Source organism: Polypterus senegalus, chromosome 15 (genome assembly GCF_016835505.1).
Source record: "Polypterus senegalus isolate Bchr_013 chromosome 15, ASM1683550v1, whole genome shotgun sequence".
NCBI lineage: Eukaryota > Metazoa > Chordata > Cladistia > Polypteriformes > Polypteridae > Polypterus > Polypterus senegalus.
Window position 1 is genome coordinate 122,589,936 of NC_053168.1, and position 20,090 is coordinate 122,610,025.

Sequence of the window (20,090 nt, forward strand, 5' to 3'; positions counted from 1 at the left end):
GCCAAGGTGGGATGAGGTTTCCATCTTTACATTTCCAGCAGTACAGCAGCACTTAAGCAAAACACAAAAGACACACACATATTCTGGAAAATTAAGAAACGCAAACAAAGAAGACTAAACAATCAATAACCAGAATGTTAAAGTGAAATCGAAGTACTGAGATGGGATGGCTCCCTGCCCAGGGTTTGTTTCCTGCCTTGTGCCCTGTTTTGGCTGGGATTGGCTCCAGCAGACTCCTGTGACCCTGTGGTTAGGATATAGCGGATTGGATAATGAATGGATGGATGGATGGATGAAAATATTTTAAACCGTTGCTCCGCCTCCAAGCAAATCAAAATGAGTCTACCTATCAACCTGCAGACACCTGATCAGGGCACCAGCTTTAAACTTAGGAAAGGTTATCAATACGCGCACGCATGCAAAAGCTGTGCAGGCTAAAAGATCACCGATGAGAACTTTGGGTTCCGACAACTTCAATCCGCCTCTTCCTGCCATCAACCTTAAATGGGCCACCGCAAACATGGCAACCAGACTTGCCTCAGGAAAGACTTCTGAATACGACAGCTCTCACTGCATTTTTCTTAAAAACTTTTTGTTAATTATACAGGGTGTACCATTGGTACCCTAACTCCTTTTTATTTTTACTTATCTTTTTCATAGGAAATGATAAAATATTCAGACCTCTTCACTTTCTGCATGTTTTATTGTGTTGTAGGTTTAAGTTTTGCCCCTTAATCTACGCTCACTAACCCTATAATGAAAAAGTAAAAACATCGTTTTGGAAAGGTCTGCAAATTTCATTCATGTAAGTATTCAGACCCTTTGCTGTGGCACACCATACTGTACTCAGGTGCATCCTGTTTGCTTTAATCCTCCTTGAGATGTGTCTAGAAGTTGATTGAAGCCCACCTGTGAAAACCTAAATTGATTGGACATCATTTAGAAAGGCACATACCTGTGCATGTAAGGTCCACAATTCACACTGCAGGCCAGGACAAAAACCCAAGCATTTAAGTCGAAAAGAATTCTCTGTTGATCTCCGCACGATCAAACTGGCATACGGGATAAAACCATTTTTAAAGCTTTTGAGCGTTTTCGTTAGCACATCGGCCTCAGAAACTCTAAAATGGAAGACGTTTGGAGCCACCAGGACTCTTCCTAGAGTTTGCAGTCAAAGCAAACTGAGTAATCAGGCAAGAAGTGCCTTGGTCAAGGAGGTGACCAAGAACCAAATGGACAGTCTAGCAGAGTTTCAAAGTGCTGGGAAAACCTGTTGGAAAGAACGACTATATCATCACCACTCCATCAATAGGGCGTCTATAATAGAGTGGCTACGTAGAAGCCAAACTTAAGTAAAAGGCATATGACAATTTAAAGGACTCGGATAGTATGAGGGAAAAGATTCTCTGGCCTAAAGAGACAAAAATGTAATTCATTGAACAGAACTCCAAGAACTGGTGAGGACCAGGAACTGCTCACCACTTACCATATACCATCCCTATGGTCAAGTATGATGGAGGCAGCATCATACTATTGGGATGCCTCTCAGAACTGAGGGAAGGATGAATGCAGCCTAATACAGAGAGGACCTTAAAGAAAACCTCCTCCAGAGTGCATGCGTTCTCAGACTGGGGAGACAGTTCACCTTTCCGTATGACAATGACCTGAAGTATAAAGCCAAGACAATACTGGAGTGGCTACAGCAGAAGTCTCTGACTGTCCTAGAGTGGTCCAGACAAAGCCCAGACCTAAGCCCGATATAACATCTGTAAAGAGACCTGAAGATGGCAGTATAACTCTTTGAAGGCCTGAATATCTCCATCCATTTATTATCCAACCCGCTATATCCTAACTGCAGGGTCATAGGGGACTGCTGGAGCCAATCCCAGCCAACACAGGGTACAAGACAGGAAACAAACCCTGGGCAGGGCGCCATCCCACCGCAGGGCGCACACACACACACCCACACACTAGGGACAATTTAGGATCGCCAATGCACCTAACCTGCATGTCTTTGGACTGTGGGAGGAAACCAGAGCACCCGAAAGGAAACCCACGCAGACACGGGGAGAACATGCGAACTCCACACAGGGAGGACCCGGGAAACGAACCTGGGTCTCCTAACTGCGAGTCAGTTCCAAAAAATTCAGTTTACGAAAAGCACACAAAGCCATAGTTTGACACATAAATCAGCTCAAAACGTCTGTTGCTGCGTGCTGTGGCTGATGTCGGTGCCTGTTTGGCATCTCTAGCAGCAGCAGCTGCATGGCAGGCCAAATGCCTGGCTCTCTTTGTGCGGCAGGTGGCAGTCACAGTGTGATACAATCTGGCTTGTACTTCTTGTCATTAGAAGTGGTGGTCCTCCCAGGCGAACGTTGCTGTAGGCACATCAGCTACACCGACGTGTTCAACACCACAATCAGCTGGGGACTGATCAGCAGATGCTGGCACCTCATCTTCATTTTCGATATCCATCCCCAGATCACTTGCATCAAAATCAGAGGCCGAGAAGTCAGAGTCCAATTCAGCGATAATACACAAAATGTCGTCTAAGTAGTATTTTGCACTGCGCATTCGCTTTGGTCTCTGGATGTCGATGCCATGTAGGTTGTTTGCTCTTCACTACTCATGAACGTACAGGGGAGCGAGGTCAAATCAACAAAGCTAACTTTCCATCTAGCAAAGAGAGTCAAACTACAACATAATGGCGAGTTTTGTCACAGTTTACGGCTGATTACTGTCCTCCACCCCTGAATTTCGACAAAAGTCAGCATCCACCCTGAAAGAGTTAAAGATGCTTCCCATCCAATCTAATGGAGCTTCTTAGGAAGAATGGCATAAACAGCCCAAATCCAGCTGTGTAAAGCTTGTAGAGACTTACACAAGATGGCTTGAAGCTGTAATTGCTGCCAAAGGGGCTTCTACAAAGTATTGAATTATGATGAGATTTCAGTTACAGAAAACATTTTTCACTTTGTCATTATGCTGCGGTGGGCTGGCATCCTGTCCAGGGTTTGTTTCCTGCCTTGCACCCTGTGTTGGCTGGGATTGGCTCCAGCAGACCCCTGTGTTAGGATATAGCGGGTTGAAAGATGACTGACTGACTTTGTCATTATGGGTTATTTAGTGTAGATTGGCGGACAAAGATGGGAAATGTGTCCATTTAAAATAAAATCTAAAACACAGAGTGGGCAGAAAGCGAAGGAGTTTGAATACTTTCCGAATCCTCTGTAATAAGGGGTCTGCTAGGGTACAACCCCCATTGGTTTTCTTTACCAGTTCTCTGTCGACTGCTTTCTCCTCAAACTGATCCCACCGTCTTTTGTACAGAGTGATCATCACTAGGGAATTGGGGCAGTGAATGCAGACATCCTTATTCAGGATCAGTTATTAAATCATGTCGACCCATTTGAACGCAGCTGTTACATTTTTTGCTCTTCTATAGAAGCATATATTAAAACTGCATAATTTTGCATAATTCATTCAAGGAAAATGCAATCAGGAACATTTTGTTTTGTCTTCTGTGAGCTGCAATCTGTTGATGTAATATGCCCCGATAAGAAAGAAAGGATACAGGAATGAGGAGAGCCATGTCAAACTATAACACTTCTGCGATGAGGAGCTTTATATATGTTGTCATTGTGGATGTGTAATGTTGTCCTTTCTGTACCAGTAAACCAGGTAAAGCAGAAACTTTAGCTAAAGACCACTGATGGACTTTGTAGTGTTGTCATCTGATTTCAGTCTGTACGTTGAGGAAGAGAGACCTGCTGAGCCATCAAATAACTGCTTGATGGTGAGACAGACTGAATAGACCGAACGGACATTGGCAAACATGTACTGAGGGTAACCTGGGCACAACTATTGGACACCTCTTTTCAGGATCAGATCAACCCACACTCAGGTCCATCTTAACAGCATCATAGGCCCCCAGGGGTAAGTAGTGCACTGGGGACCCCTGTTTTGATAGCAAAACAGAAACATACATAAGCATCAGAAACATTGTGGGACCCCTATGCTCCTGGGGCCCCCGGCCTGTACCCTTTGTGCCCATACGTAAGACAGCCCTGCACACACCACTACAGCAGCTTCTCCTATGTCATGAGGAGCTGGAATGGACCAATTCAAGGTCTTGGTGGTGTTTCTGCTATGGCATTTGGTGTCACTGATAATACTTAAAAGTTGTTTTCCTGCCCTGGTAAAGACATCTGTGATACTGGGAACCTTGGAATCAACAGATGGAAAGATTGGGAATGCATAGATGCATACTACAGAATGCCCAAAACGGGGTGGACAGCTGGTTGACTGTCACTATGGTCGTATCTGGCTTTAGGGGGGTACTCACACTATGCATGTTTGATCCGTGCCATGCCCAAGCTCGATTGTTCCCCCTCCATAGTCCTTCCTGTTGGCCTGCACTCACACTGAGCTTTAACGTTCTGGGCCCGGGCACGCTTTCGTCATGACCATGCGACTTCATGTAAAGCTATAAACAAGATCCGAACACGGAGTGACAATATGCACGTCAAAACAATTTTACTTATTTTGTGGTTGTTTTGGAGTCATGTAGGACAGGACAGCACCCTACTCTCTTATGGATTTATTGAGTGTGCAGTGTAGCATTTTGCTGTTAATCGTGGTGCACGTCCGAGAAGATTTTTACGATGACAAGTGATGTTACGGGAGGAATTTGCAGCTTTTCTTACCAACTACAATTCATGTACATGTGGGGGGTGAGAATAAAAACCTGTTTGTAACTCAAATGGTATTGAATGAAATTAAGAATTGCACTATCTGACTCGGGTGGCGCAGTGGTAACGCTGCTGCCTTGCAGTAAGGAGACCTGGGTTCACTTCCCTGCGTGGATTTTGCATGTTCTCCCCGTGTCTGCGTAGGTTTCCTCCTGGTGCTCCAGTTTCCTCACACAGTCCAAAGACATGCAAATTAGGTGCATTGGCGGTCCTAAATTGTCCCTAGTGTGTGTGTGCCCTGTGGTGGGCTGGAGCCCTGCCCAGAATTTATTTCCTACCTTGCGTCCTATGCTGGCTGGGATTGGCAGACCCCTGTGACCTTGTGTTAGGATATAGTGGGTTGGGTAATGACTGACTATCTGGCTTGTCACATCATTGATGTCATGTCTGTTTTCAGTGCTCGGGCACATTTAGCAAAAGCTACTGAACCGTGCTCGGGCACACCACTTCCAAGTGGACCAGGGTATGTATGGTACGGTTGGCCCAGCACGGAGCGATCACACAAGTCAAACAAAATAAACTTTGCAGGGTTACTGTACATGTGGACAAACGTGCTTGGGCAGGGAACGAATTACCAGTGTGAGTACACCGTTTGTCTGTTATAACTGACTGTGGACCCTCCAGAAGGTTTATTTTCTCCAAAGATGCTGCTGATTGGAGTTTTTGTCTGTTTTCTGTGCTTGTGTACATTTAGCGAAAGCTACTGAACCGTGCTTGTATTCACCTCTTCCAAGCAGGCCAGGGATCGGTATGGTAGGCCCGGCACGGAGTGATCACACTAGTCAAACGAACTAAACTTTCTGGGATTACATGCGGACAAATGTACACGGGCAGAGAACAAATTGCCAGTGTGAGTACACCGTTTGTCTGCTATAACTGACTGTGGACCCCCGAGAAGGTTTATTTTCTCCAAAGATGCTGCTGACTGGAGTTTACTGTATGTCTTCCATTTCTCTGTTGTTCAATGACAATGTTAATGGACAGATGTTGTTAGGTTCCATTTATGTTAAGCAGTTTTTTCTCTTCCGATGTGTATAAACAAAACTGTGCCTACAGTATAGGCATACATGTTATCACATTAATATTTTATAAAGTCTGCACTTTCCTTTACCTTCCAACTTGTTACAGCACCGTACGCCCACACTTGGTGTAAAGCACTATACAAAAATACACTGAATTGAATTAAGATGGATGAATTGCAGCCAAAAGATGGTTAATACTGCCATGGCAACAACTTTAAGGCTTGTTGCTCACCTGAAACTGGAAGTGACCTCAGGATAGATTTGAAAGGCTCCCTACAAAAGGAACTTGGCATCTGAAGGAGAGTTTACAGCAAAAGCTCAACATAAGAAGGAGAAACAATGAGAGCAAGAGAGTTTTGGCGAGATCTTGGGAGGTTAGAAGGTGGGAACTCAACAGACACGGCCTCATCCTGTAAAGGAAAAATCAGAAGGACAGCAGAATGTTTATGAGTGTCCGTGTTTGGTGCTTTCCCTTGTCTATGACTCCAACAAGTTCAAACAGAGAATAAATGCACCTCGTTTCTATAAACTGGACATTCTGTATATGGAGAGACACCAGACGTTGCTTTTTCTCATTGCACACCTTAGAGAATTCCAGATTTGATTTTTCACTTTTTTTCATCGATTTTGCATATCACACAAAAGTAAAAATGAAGTCACTTCCTTACCACAAAAAACAATGGAAGGGTGTCCCTTAGTGTATTGTTACGTCTTCTCCAATGGAGTAAACACTATAGGTCATCATTAAGGACCCTTTTTTTTTCCACATACCTCTCCAAGAACACTGGTCTCCTCCTCTTCCCCCTCCTCCTCCTCCTCCACATTTTCTGGTTGATCCATTTGGGCTTCGTCGTCTTCATCTGCCTCCTCTTCTGGGTTTACATCTTCTGGTCCTGGGCTCACATTATCAGCATCAATTTGATGAGATTCCTGTACCTCTTCTCTTTCCTCTTCTTCCTCTTCTTCATGTTGATCTTCTTCTACCTCATTTTTTCCCTCTACTTCCTCAATTTCTTCTTCTTCTTCTTCTTCTTCTTCTACTCCATTATCTTCCTGAAGGGGTTCCTCAGATGTTTGGTTATCCTCATTACAAACATCATCCAAAGTGTTTCCTTCGGGATCCCCTCCATTATCAATACAGTTTTCTTCATATTCTTGATCGTGGGATTCTTCATACTCTTCATCATTCACGATCTCGGCAGCTCTCTGAAAAAAAAAGTCAACAAATTCAAAAACATGAATAAAGAAGGGTGAGAATCGCAATGTTAAAACAGCAAAGAACCCAGCTGTAGGTCTAGATAGAAGGAGTAACCTGTTATTTTAACTTGGCTTTCTCATAGCTTCATTTTAGTGTAACCCTGATATTCCGTTTATGCAATTAATTATCATTTTTTTTTATCATGGCTCCACAATCCATACTAACCCCTAGTTTCTCCGCTGTTCTCTTTTCGTTTTTCTGTGGTGTCGATCTGCGCCACCACCACCTGATCAAACAACCGTGATGTCCCTACATTGATGGATTGAAGGCCAGAAGTCCACATGACCATCATCAGCTAATTCTTCCACGTGAAGCATGTAACCCATGAGGACTGATTGAGATCATTTATGGTAGGTAGAATGCCAAGTGGGGGCTTGGTGGTCACGTGGCCATCGGACCCCCTGCAGATTTTGTTTTTTTCTTTCTCCACCCCTCAGGAGTTTTCTTTTTCTTTGTTTCATCTGTCCTCTTGTTCATCCGTCCCTACTTTATTTTTTGTTAATTAATATCGCCTACTCTTATTTTTATATTTTTCTTTTTTCTTTCTTCATCTTGTAAAGCACTTTGAGTGACATCATTTGTATGAAAACATGCTATAGAAATAAATGTTGTTGCTGTTGTTGGTAGACAAGAGACTCAAACAGGAACGGGGTATGCCAAGCAAACCTGACAGAAGACACAAAGGGAAAGGCCTGGACCTGCAGGTAAAACCAACGAGAAGGAGCCAACGTCCCAGCTGGTAGAGGTGAAGTACGAAAATGAACTTGCAACATAGAAGCAGGCTGCAAAAGAGTGCGGTATGTGCTGGGCTTTTGTTGTCTTCCTTAGGGCAACTTCCAAAGTCATAAGAGCAGGAGTAGAAGAGGCATTTAAACTAACAAGGTGCTTCCCATTATGAAAGAAGCCCGGACACAGACAGACGCACAGACCGACAATATCCCAAAAGCACACACGTTTACTCTTTGTTGTCAATTCAGCATTGCACACACAGTGTCACAAACCCAATTAACTCAGTCCTTCTTTCTTCCTTCCTCAAGTCTTCTTCTCTTTACTTTTGCCGCCTCCACTCCTCTCTCGTAATCTCTGTCCACTGCCACCCGACTCCAGCTCCTCAAGTGGAGTGAGGCGGCCTCCTTTATACTGCACCCAGAAGGTGCTTCCCGATCAACTTCCGATTGTGGGGGAAATGCTGTATGTGAATTTAGCTCCTCTTCTGGCAGCACTTCCGGGTGTGGCAGAAGTGCTGCATGAGAAGGCTCTGGAGCTGTCCAGGCATCCCCTGGTGGTGGCCACGGACCCCCACAGGGTTGAGCTTCTAAGCTCCAGTTCCGTGGCCCCGATGTAAACCAGGAGAGCTGCCCTCTCGTGTCCCTGGGGAGGTATTACTGGTGATATATCCACTCCCCTGGTCTTCTCCTCAAAAGGGCATCCCAACCGGGCAAGATCCCCGGCCGTCCATCACACCAGCAAGGCCCAACCTGTCACTGTGTGCCAACTCTCCCTCTTTGTACCTTGGGTCATTACAATATTTTTCACATGTGGATCTGCAGAAAAAGGAGTGTGACGATTGTAACGTGGAATTTATGGTGATGAGCGACTGTTGCCCACAGGTGGCCTTTTTTATATCTTTGACTTTGACAAAGTGGTTCTCAGTCCAAAACATTTTAAGAAGATAAATATGGATGAATGCTGGCCAGTTCAAATGACGTTATCCCAAAAACTCCTGAATAAAAAAACAACCATTATGGGGAGTGCATCAAGAGATGACCCAAACACCTTACTGCCTTACGCAGAAACATAAAGTGAATCTTACATTCAAACTGTACTTAAACTATCAAAAACACCGACCTAATATTAACACTGAGAAAATGATTAAAGACAAAAAATGACCACCATTGCGTTTTCTTTTTATATAATGCGCATCATGAGAGGTGCTGTTTTAAAATAAACCTATTTGTCTGCGTGTCTGAACAGCGGTGCACTTTAGTTAACAGCTTTTTCACATTCACGCCGTACCCTTTACTGTTCTTGATGCTCAATTTACCTTTCAGCTAATTTTAAACAGCGCAGTCATTACATCCATAATAACAATGGATTCTTCCAATTAAGTCCTACAGCAGCTGGTTAAAACTTTTAAAGTGCATCATCATACAGTATATGAAATGCTGATTTGGAAAGAAATCAAGAATTATGGTACAGATGAAAATTAAAAGTATAACCTGGTCAACAGGAATATCCACTTGCAAGAATTCTGCTTCTTCTACCTCTCCGGCGTCTCTCGATTCAGGCCTTTCTTCGTAAGCTTTGGAAGGTTTGTCACCTGCAAAACACAATAACGAGAAAGATGGTCCAACAGTGCCATTATGTGGCGAGACGGGCAAACTGCAGCGAGTCCATTTTGATACTTCAGCGCTGCTATTGTCAGAAGCTGGATAGATAGATAGATAGATAGATAGATAGATAGATAGATAGATAGATAGATAGATAGATAGATAGTGAAAGGCACTACATGATAGATAGATAGATAGATAGATAGATAGATAGATAGATAGATAGATAGATAGATAGATAGATAGATAGATATGAAAGGCACTATATAATAGATAGATAGATAGATAGATAGATAGATAGATAGATAGATAGATAGATAGATAGATAGATAGATATGAAAGGCACTATATAATAGATAGATAGATAGATAGATAGATAGATAGATAGATAGATAGATAGATAGATAGATAGATAGATAGTGAAATGCACTACATGATAGATAGATAGATAGATAGATAGATAGATAGATAGATAGATAGATAGATAGATAGATAGATACTTTATTAATCCCACAATGCAGCCACAAATTTGCACGTGTTAAACAAGTTAGCATTTGGAATTTGTTCATTTCTGCTGGTAAATCCATTGTAGCTTTTGCTTAAATGATGTTTTTAGTCTTTGCTCTATTGGAGTAAATACAGATTTAAAAATTAGAAAAAAAATATATAGCATAAAAAAGAAAGAATTGCTTCAAATAGGTAAAAAATTATTTTACGCATTAAAGCCTCAATGAGAAATTCATAGCTAAATGACTGACTGTCTGAGGTGGGCTGGCGCCCTGCCCTGGGTTTGTTTTCTGCCTTGCACACGGTTTTGGCTGGGATTGGCTCCAGCAGACCCCTGTGACCCTGTCGTTAGGATATAGCGGGTTGGATAATGAATGGATGGATGATTGACTGTGGGTGGCATGGCGGCGCAGTGGGTAGCGCTGCTGCCTTGCAGTAAGGAGACCTGGGTTCGCTTCCCAGGTCCTCCCTGCGTGGAGTTTGCATGTTCTCGCCGTGCCCGCGTGGGTTTCCTCCCACAGTCCAAAGACATGCAGGTTAGGTACATTGGCGATTCTAAATTGTGTGTGTGCTTGGTGTGTGGGTGTGTGCCCTGCACACTAACAAACAGTCCCTCGGCCTCCCAGCAGCCATACCACATGGACTTCAGAACAGGTCATCCACCTGAAGCTAAGCACATTTGAGCCCAGCCAGTACTTGGATGGAAGACCATCTAGGAAAAGCTTGGGTTGCTGCTGGAAGAGGTGCTGGTGTGGCCACCAGGGGACACTTAACCTGTGGTCTGAATGTGGATCCCAATGCCCCAGTGCAGCGATAGGCCCACTGTGCTGTACAAATGGCACCATCCTTCAGGTGACAAGCAAAACCAAAGTCCTGACTCTCTGTGGTCATAGAAAGATCCCAGGACATCCTTCGTAAAGAGTAGGATATATCGCAATGTCCAGGCTAAATTGCCCACCATGGTCTTGTCATTCTGGCACCCTAATCATCCCATGTCTCTTATTGGTTATCTCTCTATCTCTCACCACTTCACCACCTAACAGCTAATGCGTGGTGAGTATACTGGCACAAAAATGGCTGTCGTTGCATCATCCATGTTGATGCTACACAATAGTGGTGGCTGAAGTGCTCTCTGTTGGTCTAATCCACAGGAGGCCAACTCTGATCCTGGAGAACCACAGTGGTTACAGGTTTTCATTCTGACCAATTTCTTAATTAGTAATTATTTTTTGCTACAAATCAACTTTATTTAATTTATTTGCTATTTAAGACTCAGACCCTTTAAATCAGGGCTAAGCAATGTCAGTTCTAGGGGACTGCAGTGGCTTCAAGTTTTTGTTCTAACCCAATTTCTTCATGAGACATCGTTCCTTGCTGATGAGGCATTTATTACTCAAGTGACATTTTTCTGCTTCATTTTAGTTGTCTCACTTGTTAAGATTTTGAACCCGTAATTGCTGATTTTTGTCTTACACAGCTGTATTCATTGTTTTAACTGCTCCTTATTAGCAATATGATGCCAATGACAGCAAAACCAGCAGTTCTCCATCTAGCTCTCTCCATTTCCACCCGCGTGTATTCATCATTCACTCTTTGGTTTAAATTAACACTCAGAAGGAAATTGAAGGGAAAGCGAAGAACTGAAAATGACTCATCTGTTTAAGGATTCAAGTCATTTGGATGATACATGTATCATTAGAAAGGAAAAAAAAATCTCTGATTTAAGAATGAACTGACATGGTAAAGTTAGAACACTAACAAGTCATGAAATTAAATAAGATCTGTTATTGGTATGAATTGCCTTCTTAATTAAGCAACTGGGTTAGAATAAAACCTGCAGCCACTGCGGCTCTCCATGATCAGAGTTGGCCACCCCTGGTATAATCTGTTCCTGTACATGAGAGTTGTACTGGGTCAATATATACAGTACATGCCCGGGACCACCATATATATCAGTCTGCATGGTGTGCATTACTTGGTATTTCATTTTTCATCAAGCCCCAATGTATATATTGATGTACAGCAAGCTAGATATGAGCAAATGCATCATACATGAGCATTTACTCTGTATGTAAAGTGACCTTGGGTTTGTGAAAGGCGCTCTATAATGCAACTAATCATTATTATTATTATTATTATTATTATTATTATTATTATTATTATTAATTAGCATTAGTATTGAAGTGATCATCATGGTAGAAAAATTCATATCCATATATTTATCTTGGCTGCTGGTGGCAGTAAGTGCAGCTCACCACATTCACAGAGTAGTAATCACACCACAACAATAAATTCAAGAAGAAGCAAAGGTTTCTCCAAAAGAGCACATCTACTACTTTGGGTTCCTATCCTATTTCTTGCATAATTCTTTGGAATTAGCTGATGCCGCCGCAAAATATCACTCTAAAATCAGCATGCTGGTAAAGGGAGCATGGCGGTCCTTCTAGCAATGTATACAAATCTCATCTTGGATGTGTACCACCTCCGTGAGGGGAGAGTCTGCCTTCCACCCACTGCCCAAAGACTGGCGTCAGGCTCATTGAAAAGACATGTTGTGCTGTTGTTAGGGCTGTTGTTTTGAGGACTGGCAAACTTCTGGGTTTTGGGTTCTCTCTCCTCACACTCTCCCCAGTTGTCTCAGAAACAGAATACAAAAACGGCAAAGTGGCAGATCCATCCGGGTATTCATTTTCTGTCCCTCTTAACCTACACCCATGGTAGTGAAGAGCAGAGCTCATCATGGAAGCATCAGACACATGGATGAATCAACTAAGCACTAAAAGTAGGTACAATTGTTAAAATTAAATTAATAATAAATAATAATAAACACTTTATTTTTCTTATTATTTACTGTATATACAGTAGTTGCTCTAGAAGGGTATGATGTTTTTTCACATTAACTTGCTGAATTAAAAGTTAAACAAATAGACAAGAATATATTTCAAAAAGTATTATTAGCAAGCAAAAATCTATAAGTGAAATTTTTAAAATCCAAAGGAATTTACACTTAAAATAACATAAATAATTAATTTTTTTTTTTTTCAATTTTCTATCAGACAGTTGAGGTGAGCGCCCTCTTCTTTCTAGATAGATAGATAGATATTGAAAGGCACTATATGATAGATAGATAGATAGATAGATAGATAGATAGATAGATAGATAGATAGATAGATAGATAGATAGATAGATAGATAGATAGATAGATACTTTATTAATCCCAAGGGGAAATTCACAAAAAAAAAAAAAAAAGAGTGCCCTCTTCTACGCAGTGGTGTGCTGGGGAGGCAGCATAAAGAAGAGGGGCGCATCACGCCTGGACAAACTGGTGAGGAAGGCAGGCTTTATCGTAGGCACAGAGCTGGACAGTTTGACATCCGTGGCAGAGTGACGGGCGCTGAGCAGACTCCTGTCAATCATGGAGAATCCACTGCATCCACTGAACAGGATCATCTCCAGACAGAGGAGCAGCTTCAGCGACAGACTGACAGACTGAGGAAATCGTTCCTCCCCACACTATGTGACTCTTCAATCCCACCCAGGGGGGTAAACGTTATTATACAAAGTTAGTGTCTGTTATACATGCATTTTTATCACTTTTTTTATCAGTATACTACTGCTGGAGTATGTGAATTTCCCCTTGGGATCAATAAAGTATCTATCTATCTATCTATCTATCTATCTATCTATCTATCTATCTATCTATCTATCTATCTATCTATCTATCTATCTATCTATCTATATTAAAATTAATAAGTATCTATCTATCTATCTATCTATCTATCTATCTATCTATCTATCTATCTATCTATCTATCTATCCTACTGACTATATTAAAATTAATAAGTATCTATCTATCTATCTATCTATCTATCTATCTATCAATAAACAATAGCATTTAATAAATGACAACAGTGTCTCCATTGTTTATGTGCCAGTCTTCAAGCCAGTGTGGCAGCAGCAAGTGTAACAACAGGGCAAATATGGAGGAGTATTTCAAACAAAATTAAATACTAAATAAAAATGCAGATAAGTAAATGTTTTTGAAATGTGACAATCTACTCTCTACATATAAAATCCTAAGCCTAAAAGTGCAACGATTTTGTGCAACGATTTTATGTGATGTTTTCATGTCACATTTTTTGTCACGCTTTAAATCGGGCTTATTTTGAAATCTACATATATATGTTTGGTATCATTCTTTTTAGAATTTATCGAACTTTAATGTGATGTTGTTAGATTTTCAGATTCTAATTCAATTTTTTAATTATAAACTAAAAAATATCAAGAACTCACATCCTGCGAGACAAGACTTTGTGTCAAGAGATTTAATCACACCCGGGGCCATAAATAAAAGACAAAGAGTAGGACAGCTGCTGTACAGGCGTTTAAATGTGCGAGATGCAGATCACGCGGAGCAGCAGCAGCAGCAGCAAGCCAGCAGCTGATCGAGCAAAGAGGAGGTAAAAAAAACCTATATTTGTTTCCCTTTGTATCACCGTTTAAGAGGGGGTTTCAGAGGGGCGACCGCATCTCCTTGGGGTGCATTCAGCCCACCCTCTTCACAACGCCAGCAGCAGAGATGTGAAGTGGTGGGGTTAGAGAGAGAAGCTAGCAGAGGGTGATCCCCCTAGTATATAAATAAAAGCACAAACTATTAAATTTGTCATATATATATATTGATATACTGTATGTCTTTGTTAGTTATTTCTTTAATTATTTGTACATGTGCAGTGGATTCAAGAAGTGTTCAGATCCTTCACTTTCTGCACTCGTTATTGTGTTGTATATTTAATTTTAAATCAATAAATTTGCCATTTTTACACATGAATCTGCAGTCAATAACCCATAGTGACAAAGTGAAAACATGTTTTCAAAAAGATGTGCAAGTGTATTAATAATCAAAAAGTGAAATCTCTCATTCATATACAGGAAGACTTCAGACCCCTTGCTGTGGCACTCCAAATCCTACTTGCTTTAATTCTCCTTGAGATGTGTTCATAACGTACCTAGAGTCCACCTGAGGTAAAATGAATTGACAGCACATGGTTTAGAACGGCACACGTGTACCTGTGCATAGAACGCCCCACAATTCATGTTGCATGTCAGGAGAAAAACCAAGCCATGAAATCCGAGGAACTCTCTGTAGACCTCCGTGATCAAATTGTAAAGAGGCTTAGATCAGGACAAGGGGATAAAACCATATTTAAACCTTGGGAGCACAATGGCCACAACAATTGTGAAATGTAAGAAGTTTGGAATCACCGAGACTCTTCCTAGAGATGACTATTTGACCAAACTGAGAGAGTAGGTAAGAAGGGCCTTGGTAAAGGTGGTGACCAAGAACTCAATGGTCACTCTAACAGAGCTTCAGAAGTCCTCTGCTGAGACGGGAGAACCTGTCAGAAGGACGCTCATCTCAGTAGCACTCCATCAATCAGGTATTTATGGTCGAGTGGTGAACTCCTGCTTGAAGTTTGCCAAACAGCATTTAAAGGACTTTTGAGAGTGTGAGAAAAAAAGATTCACTGATCTGATGAGACAAAAACAGAACTCTCTGGGCAGAACTTCAAGCACTATATCTGGTAAAGGCCAGGCACTTCTCATCACCTGCCCTACAGTGAAGCATGGTGGTGGCAGCATCATGCTGTTGTGGTGCTTCTCAGCAGCAGTGGCAAAAAGACTGGTCTTCTGGTCTTGAAGAAATCCTGCTCCAGAGTGCATGTGGCCTCAGACTTGGGTGACAGTTCACCTTTCTGTATGACAATGACCTGAAGCATACAGTCAAGCCAATGCTGGAGCAACTTTAGGACAAGTCTTTGATTCTCCTTGTGTGGCCCAGCCAAAGCCTAGACTTAAACTCCATAGAGCATCTATGGAGAGATCTGAAGATGACAGTCAACAGTGCTCCCCGTCTAATGGACCGTGAAAGGATCAGCCAGGAAGAATGGGATAAACAACCCATATCCAGCTGTGTAAAACATCTTGGAGCTGTAACTGCTGCCAAAGGGGCTTCAACAAAGTACTGAATTGAGGGTCTGAACAATTCTAAGAATGAGGGATTTCAGTCTGAAAGATTTTTGAAAAATTTGCAAACCTTTCTAAAAACATGCTTTCACTTTGTCATTAATGGTTATTGGGTGAATATTGATGGACAAAAAATGGCAGTTAAAATTAAATATTCGACACAATAATGCATGCATACAGTGAGGGAGGCTGAATACTTCCTGAGTCCACCGTATTCATTTCGCTGACAGCACACGCAGTAAGCCTTGAAATTAAAACTATCATTGTCACTCATCAAAGTTGAGAGGGCGGGCTCTAGCGAGTACTGTGTTTTGATTGGTGATGTGTGGTGTCCGTCCTGAATATGCAGTACTTTTCGTGCACACTACAGGCAGTTCACCAATCACAAAACAGTATTCACTATGGCCCATCCTTGCACCTTAGACAGGTGAAAATAACAGTTTTCCTTTCAAGGTGTATTTCATATTGAGTATGGTGTCATTGAAATCTACAAAATAAAAGGCAAGAGAAGGATTTTTGTCCGGATGAGGCGCTTTAATTTTTGTAGTTGGGACCTAAGAATTTTGACAAAAAAAATCTTAATATATTCAGTCAGAACCATCTGACCCTCACCTAATTTCAAAATGGCAGACACTTAATAGTGTCATCTCCAGGCAGAGGAGTAGCTTCAGTGACTTTTGTCACCGTGCTGCTCCACTGACAGACTAAGGAGATACTCCCCACCCGGGGGAGTATATGCTAACATTATTCAAAGTTATTGTCTGTTTTTACATGCATTTCTATTACTCTTTAATTTAATATTGGTGTCCTGCGGTGGGTTGGCACCCTGCCCAGGATTGATTCCTGCCTTGTGCCCTGTGTTGGCTGGGATTGGCTCCAGCAGACCCCCGTGACCCTGTGTTCGGATTCAGCAGGTTGGAAAATGGATGGATGGATAATTTAATATTGTTTTTTTTTGTATCAGTATACTGCTGCTGGATTATGTGAATTTCCTGTTGGGATTAATAAAGTATCTATCTATCTATCTATCTATCTATCTATCTATCTATCTATCTATCTATCTATCTATCTATCTATCTATCTATCTATTTATAGTACCTTTCATTATCTATCTATCTATTTATAGTGCCTTTCATTATCTATCTATCTATCTATCTATCTGAAAAAAACAAAATTTTTGTCCTATTTCTGCATATAACCTGCACATGCAAAGATTAGTGTATGAAATCTTAGCTGCACTAAATTTGATACACACCCCTTCTCTTTGATTAGGTTTGCCACACCCCTTTCTTTGAACTGTTGCCGCCCACTTCCACACACTGTGGACAGCAAGCATGTTCTGTTAAGTGTGCACAGCCTCTTTGCATTTCTCGGCCACTGTATCTGCACGTACAGTTTTTAAGGGACTGGCTGCAAAAAAAACTTAAAGACTTAATTCAGTTTATTTTGATTAATGAAGAACACAACATTTAATTAATATTTTATTGAAAAACTGCCAAAATATTTGATTCACTACACTTGACCTCAGCTGCTATGCACCCAACAGGGTGGTTGCTGGGGTCTTTATGTGGCATAAAGCTAAGATGACAGATTTAAATGACAGATCAGCTGCTCTGGCCCCACACATTTCTCCTGATTTTATAAGATGTGTGCTTTTCTTTCATAAAACACACAATTGCTTTAAAGCTCAGCGACACACCATGGTGGTTTACATAGGACAGTGTTTAAACACCCCATGGGAATGCACACAATCGGAAAAACTGCATGCAGGGAAAGGTTTCAGAGATATGTGCTACTCTATATGAATGCTGAAGCAGAAATTGTGCATGTTTTAGCAAAACTACAAGCTTTTGCCAAGTGTGCACTGAAATGTGTATAAGGGGTCACCAAAGGCCTTGACCACTGGGGTAACCCATGGCAAATATAAATAATGAAATTGGGTTCTGCTAACCTCTTGCAGTTTTTCTTCCAAAGCAATAAGCCAGAGAGTTCATATTACAGAATATAAACAAAATAACAGAAAATGCTTTTCTTAGCAATATACAGTGGAATAAGAAATCATTCAGAGCCTTCCAGTTACTACACACTTTACTGTGTTGCAGATTTAATTTTAAGCAGCTAAATTTGCCATTTTTGCCTAACAATCTACACTCAATAACCTTTAATGACAAATAGAAAAGATTATTTAAAGAAAGGTATGCAAAGATATAATACAACACCTATATATATTATATAATGTGCTTTGAGTAGGTAAGAAAACCACAATATAAATGTTACTATTACTATTAATTAATTATGCAAGGACAGTTCAGCATCACCAGCTAACTTAACAGTCATGTCTTTACGAGGTGATAACTTCCAAGAAAAATCTTAAAATGACATTAGCAACTATCAAGTCAAAAAACCAGACAGACTAAGTGATGTTCTCATAGCTCTAAACTTCTTCTTTTCTTTGCTTTATTCCCAGAATTAAAACAAGCTCCTGTCGCGACCTCCAAGTGTGCCTCACACTGCAGATCTTTCAGAACGAGCAGCACTTCGTAGTTTAATGGACTCAAACAGGGCAGAAGGGGAAGAGGCTGTGGCCATAGCCATTTTATGAAGAGAAGGATTAAGCAGCATGTATTTTATCTCACGCAGACAATAAATAGCTCCGCTGCTATTCTATGAATAATAAAACACGAGCGGCAGTTACACGAGGCCTCTGTATTAACACTAGGTAAATAAAGCCCATCGTCGGCTAGTGTTTCTCAAAGGCCAAAACGACAGCCGCCTGTCAGTATTGCATTTTTATCATAAAAAATCCTATTGTATGCTCTAGTAAACAAGAAAATTACACCAGAGCTACAAACAACTAACAAGCTGCACATTTAAATAACCAGGAAAAAAAAATCATGTAATTAATCTTCTTGCAATCATGAAGTTATATGTGTGTGTATACTGTGTATGTGTATATATATATTCCAGCAAAAATTAGAACATTTTACCCAGACTTAATGCATTTGAAATGTGAATCTGATTGAAGTTCAGGAGTGGAGATGAAAAATCATTGCCGTAATGGCCTGCTCTGAATATTTTATGGAAATCAGTTGCATTTATTAACTGTAGTCTAAAGCGGCGTGTGTGTAAGCAAGAAGCGTAATGAGACCATAAACATTTTTAATGTGATTTACCACTGAGGATGCCTCATAAAAATCAAATTGAATGCAAAATTTTAAAATCTTGCCTCATTAAAAGCAATAGATTACGGTGAAGCCTGGAGATGACTGGCTGCTCGTTTTTTTGTCTCCACGCGTGACGGGTATTGTCCCAGGATGTCCGTCGACACTGGGGAAAAACGAAACCATTCCGTGTCTCAGAAGGAAATTCATTAGACGCCTGTGGTCCATGGTAAGCATGACTTGGGGCGCATTTTGGAGTTTAATTGTTTTAGAGCTTTATTTCTTAGACTCCCTCTGGTTTCTAAAGCGTGTGATTGCAGGTTTCATACTCTGTTTGCACCTTGCTGGCTGCATGTACCCTAAAGCCTTCCTATTTTTCTTTCCAGCTTTTGTTTGTCAAAATGAGGGGCGCTGATTTCCATCATTTATTCATTCATCCGCTTCTTTATTTGTTTACTCAAATCATCATTATTTTTGTTCAGCTTTTGCCAACACTCGGAGGTGAGTTGACTAAGCATCCTAACTACAGCATGTGCCTAAAACGGTTTATTCCTAAGCTTGGTTGCAAAGTGCTGAGCCCACCACAAAAGCCAGTCATTTATCACAGAGGTGCCAATGTGCGCAAAAATCCATGCCGTAAAGTGTCTATTATAGAAAATTGTATTCTTAAAATCCCCTCCTCGAACCACCACCTTATCGTGGTGGAGGGGTTTGCGTGTCCCAATGACCCTAGGAGCTCTGTTGTCCGGGGCTTTATGCCCCTGGTAGGGCCATCCAAGGCAAACTGGTCCTAGGTGAGGGATGAGACAAAGAGCGGTTCAGCTCTTTAAGAAGGGGGACCGGAGGGTGTGTTCCGGCTACAGAGGGATCACACTCCTCAGCCTCCCTGGAAAAGTCTATTTGGGGGTTCTGGAGAGGAGGGTCCGTTGGACAGTCAAACCTCGGATTAAAGAGGAACAGTGTGGTTTTCGTCCTGGTCACAGAACAGTGAACCAGCTCTACACCCTTAGCAGGGTCCTGGAGGGTGCATGGGAGTT

General features: G+C 41.5%; 1 protein-coding gene across 1 annotated transcript in view; it reads right to left on the bottom strand.

Annotated features, from left to right (window-relative positions):
* LOC120516038 (doublecortin domain-containing protein 2-like) overlaps positions 1-20,090 on the bottom strand; it is a 140,778-nt gene that overhangs the window by 5,301 nt on the left and 115,387 nt on the right. The window contains exons 9-10 of the mRNA XM_039737474.1: positions 9,251-9,351; positions 6,545-6,979 (exon numbers count right to left, since the gene is read on the bottom strand). Of these exons, the coding sequence (XP_039593408.1) occupies positions 6,545-6,979; positions 9,251-9,351 (536 nt within the window). The remainder of the gene's footprint in view (positions 1-6,544; positions 6,980-9,250; positions 9,352-20,090) is intronic.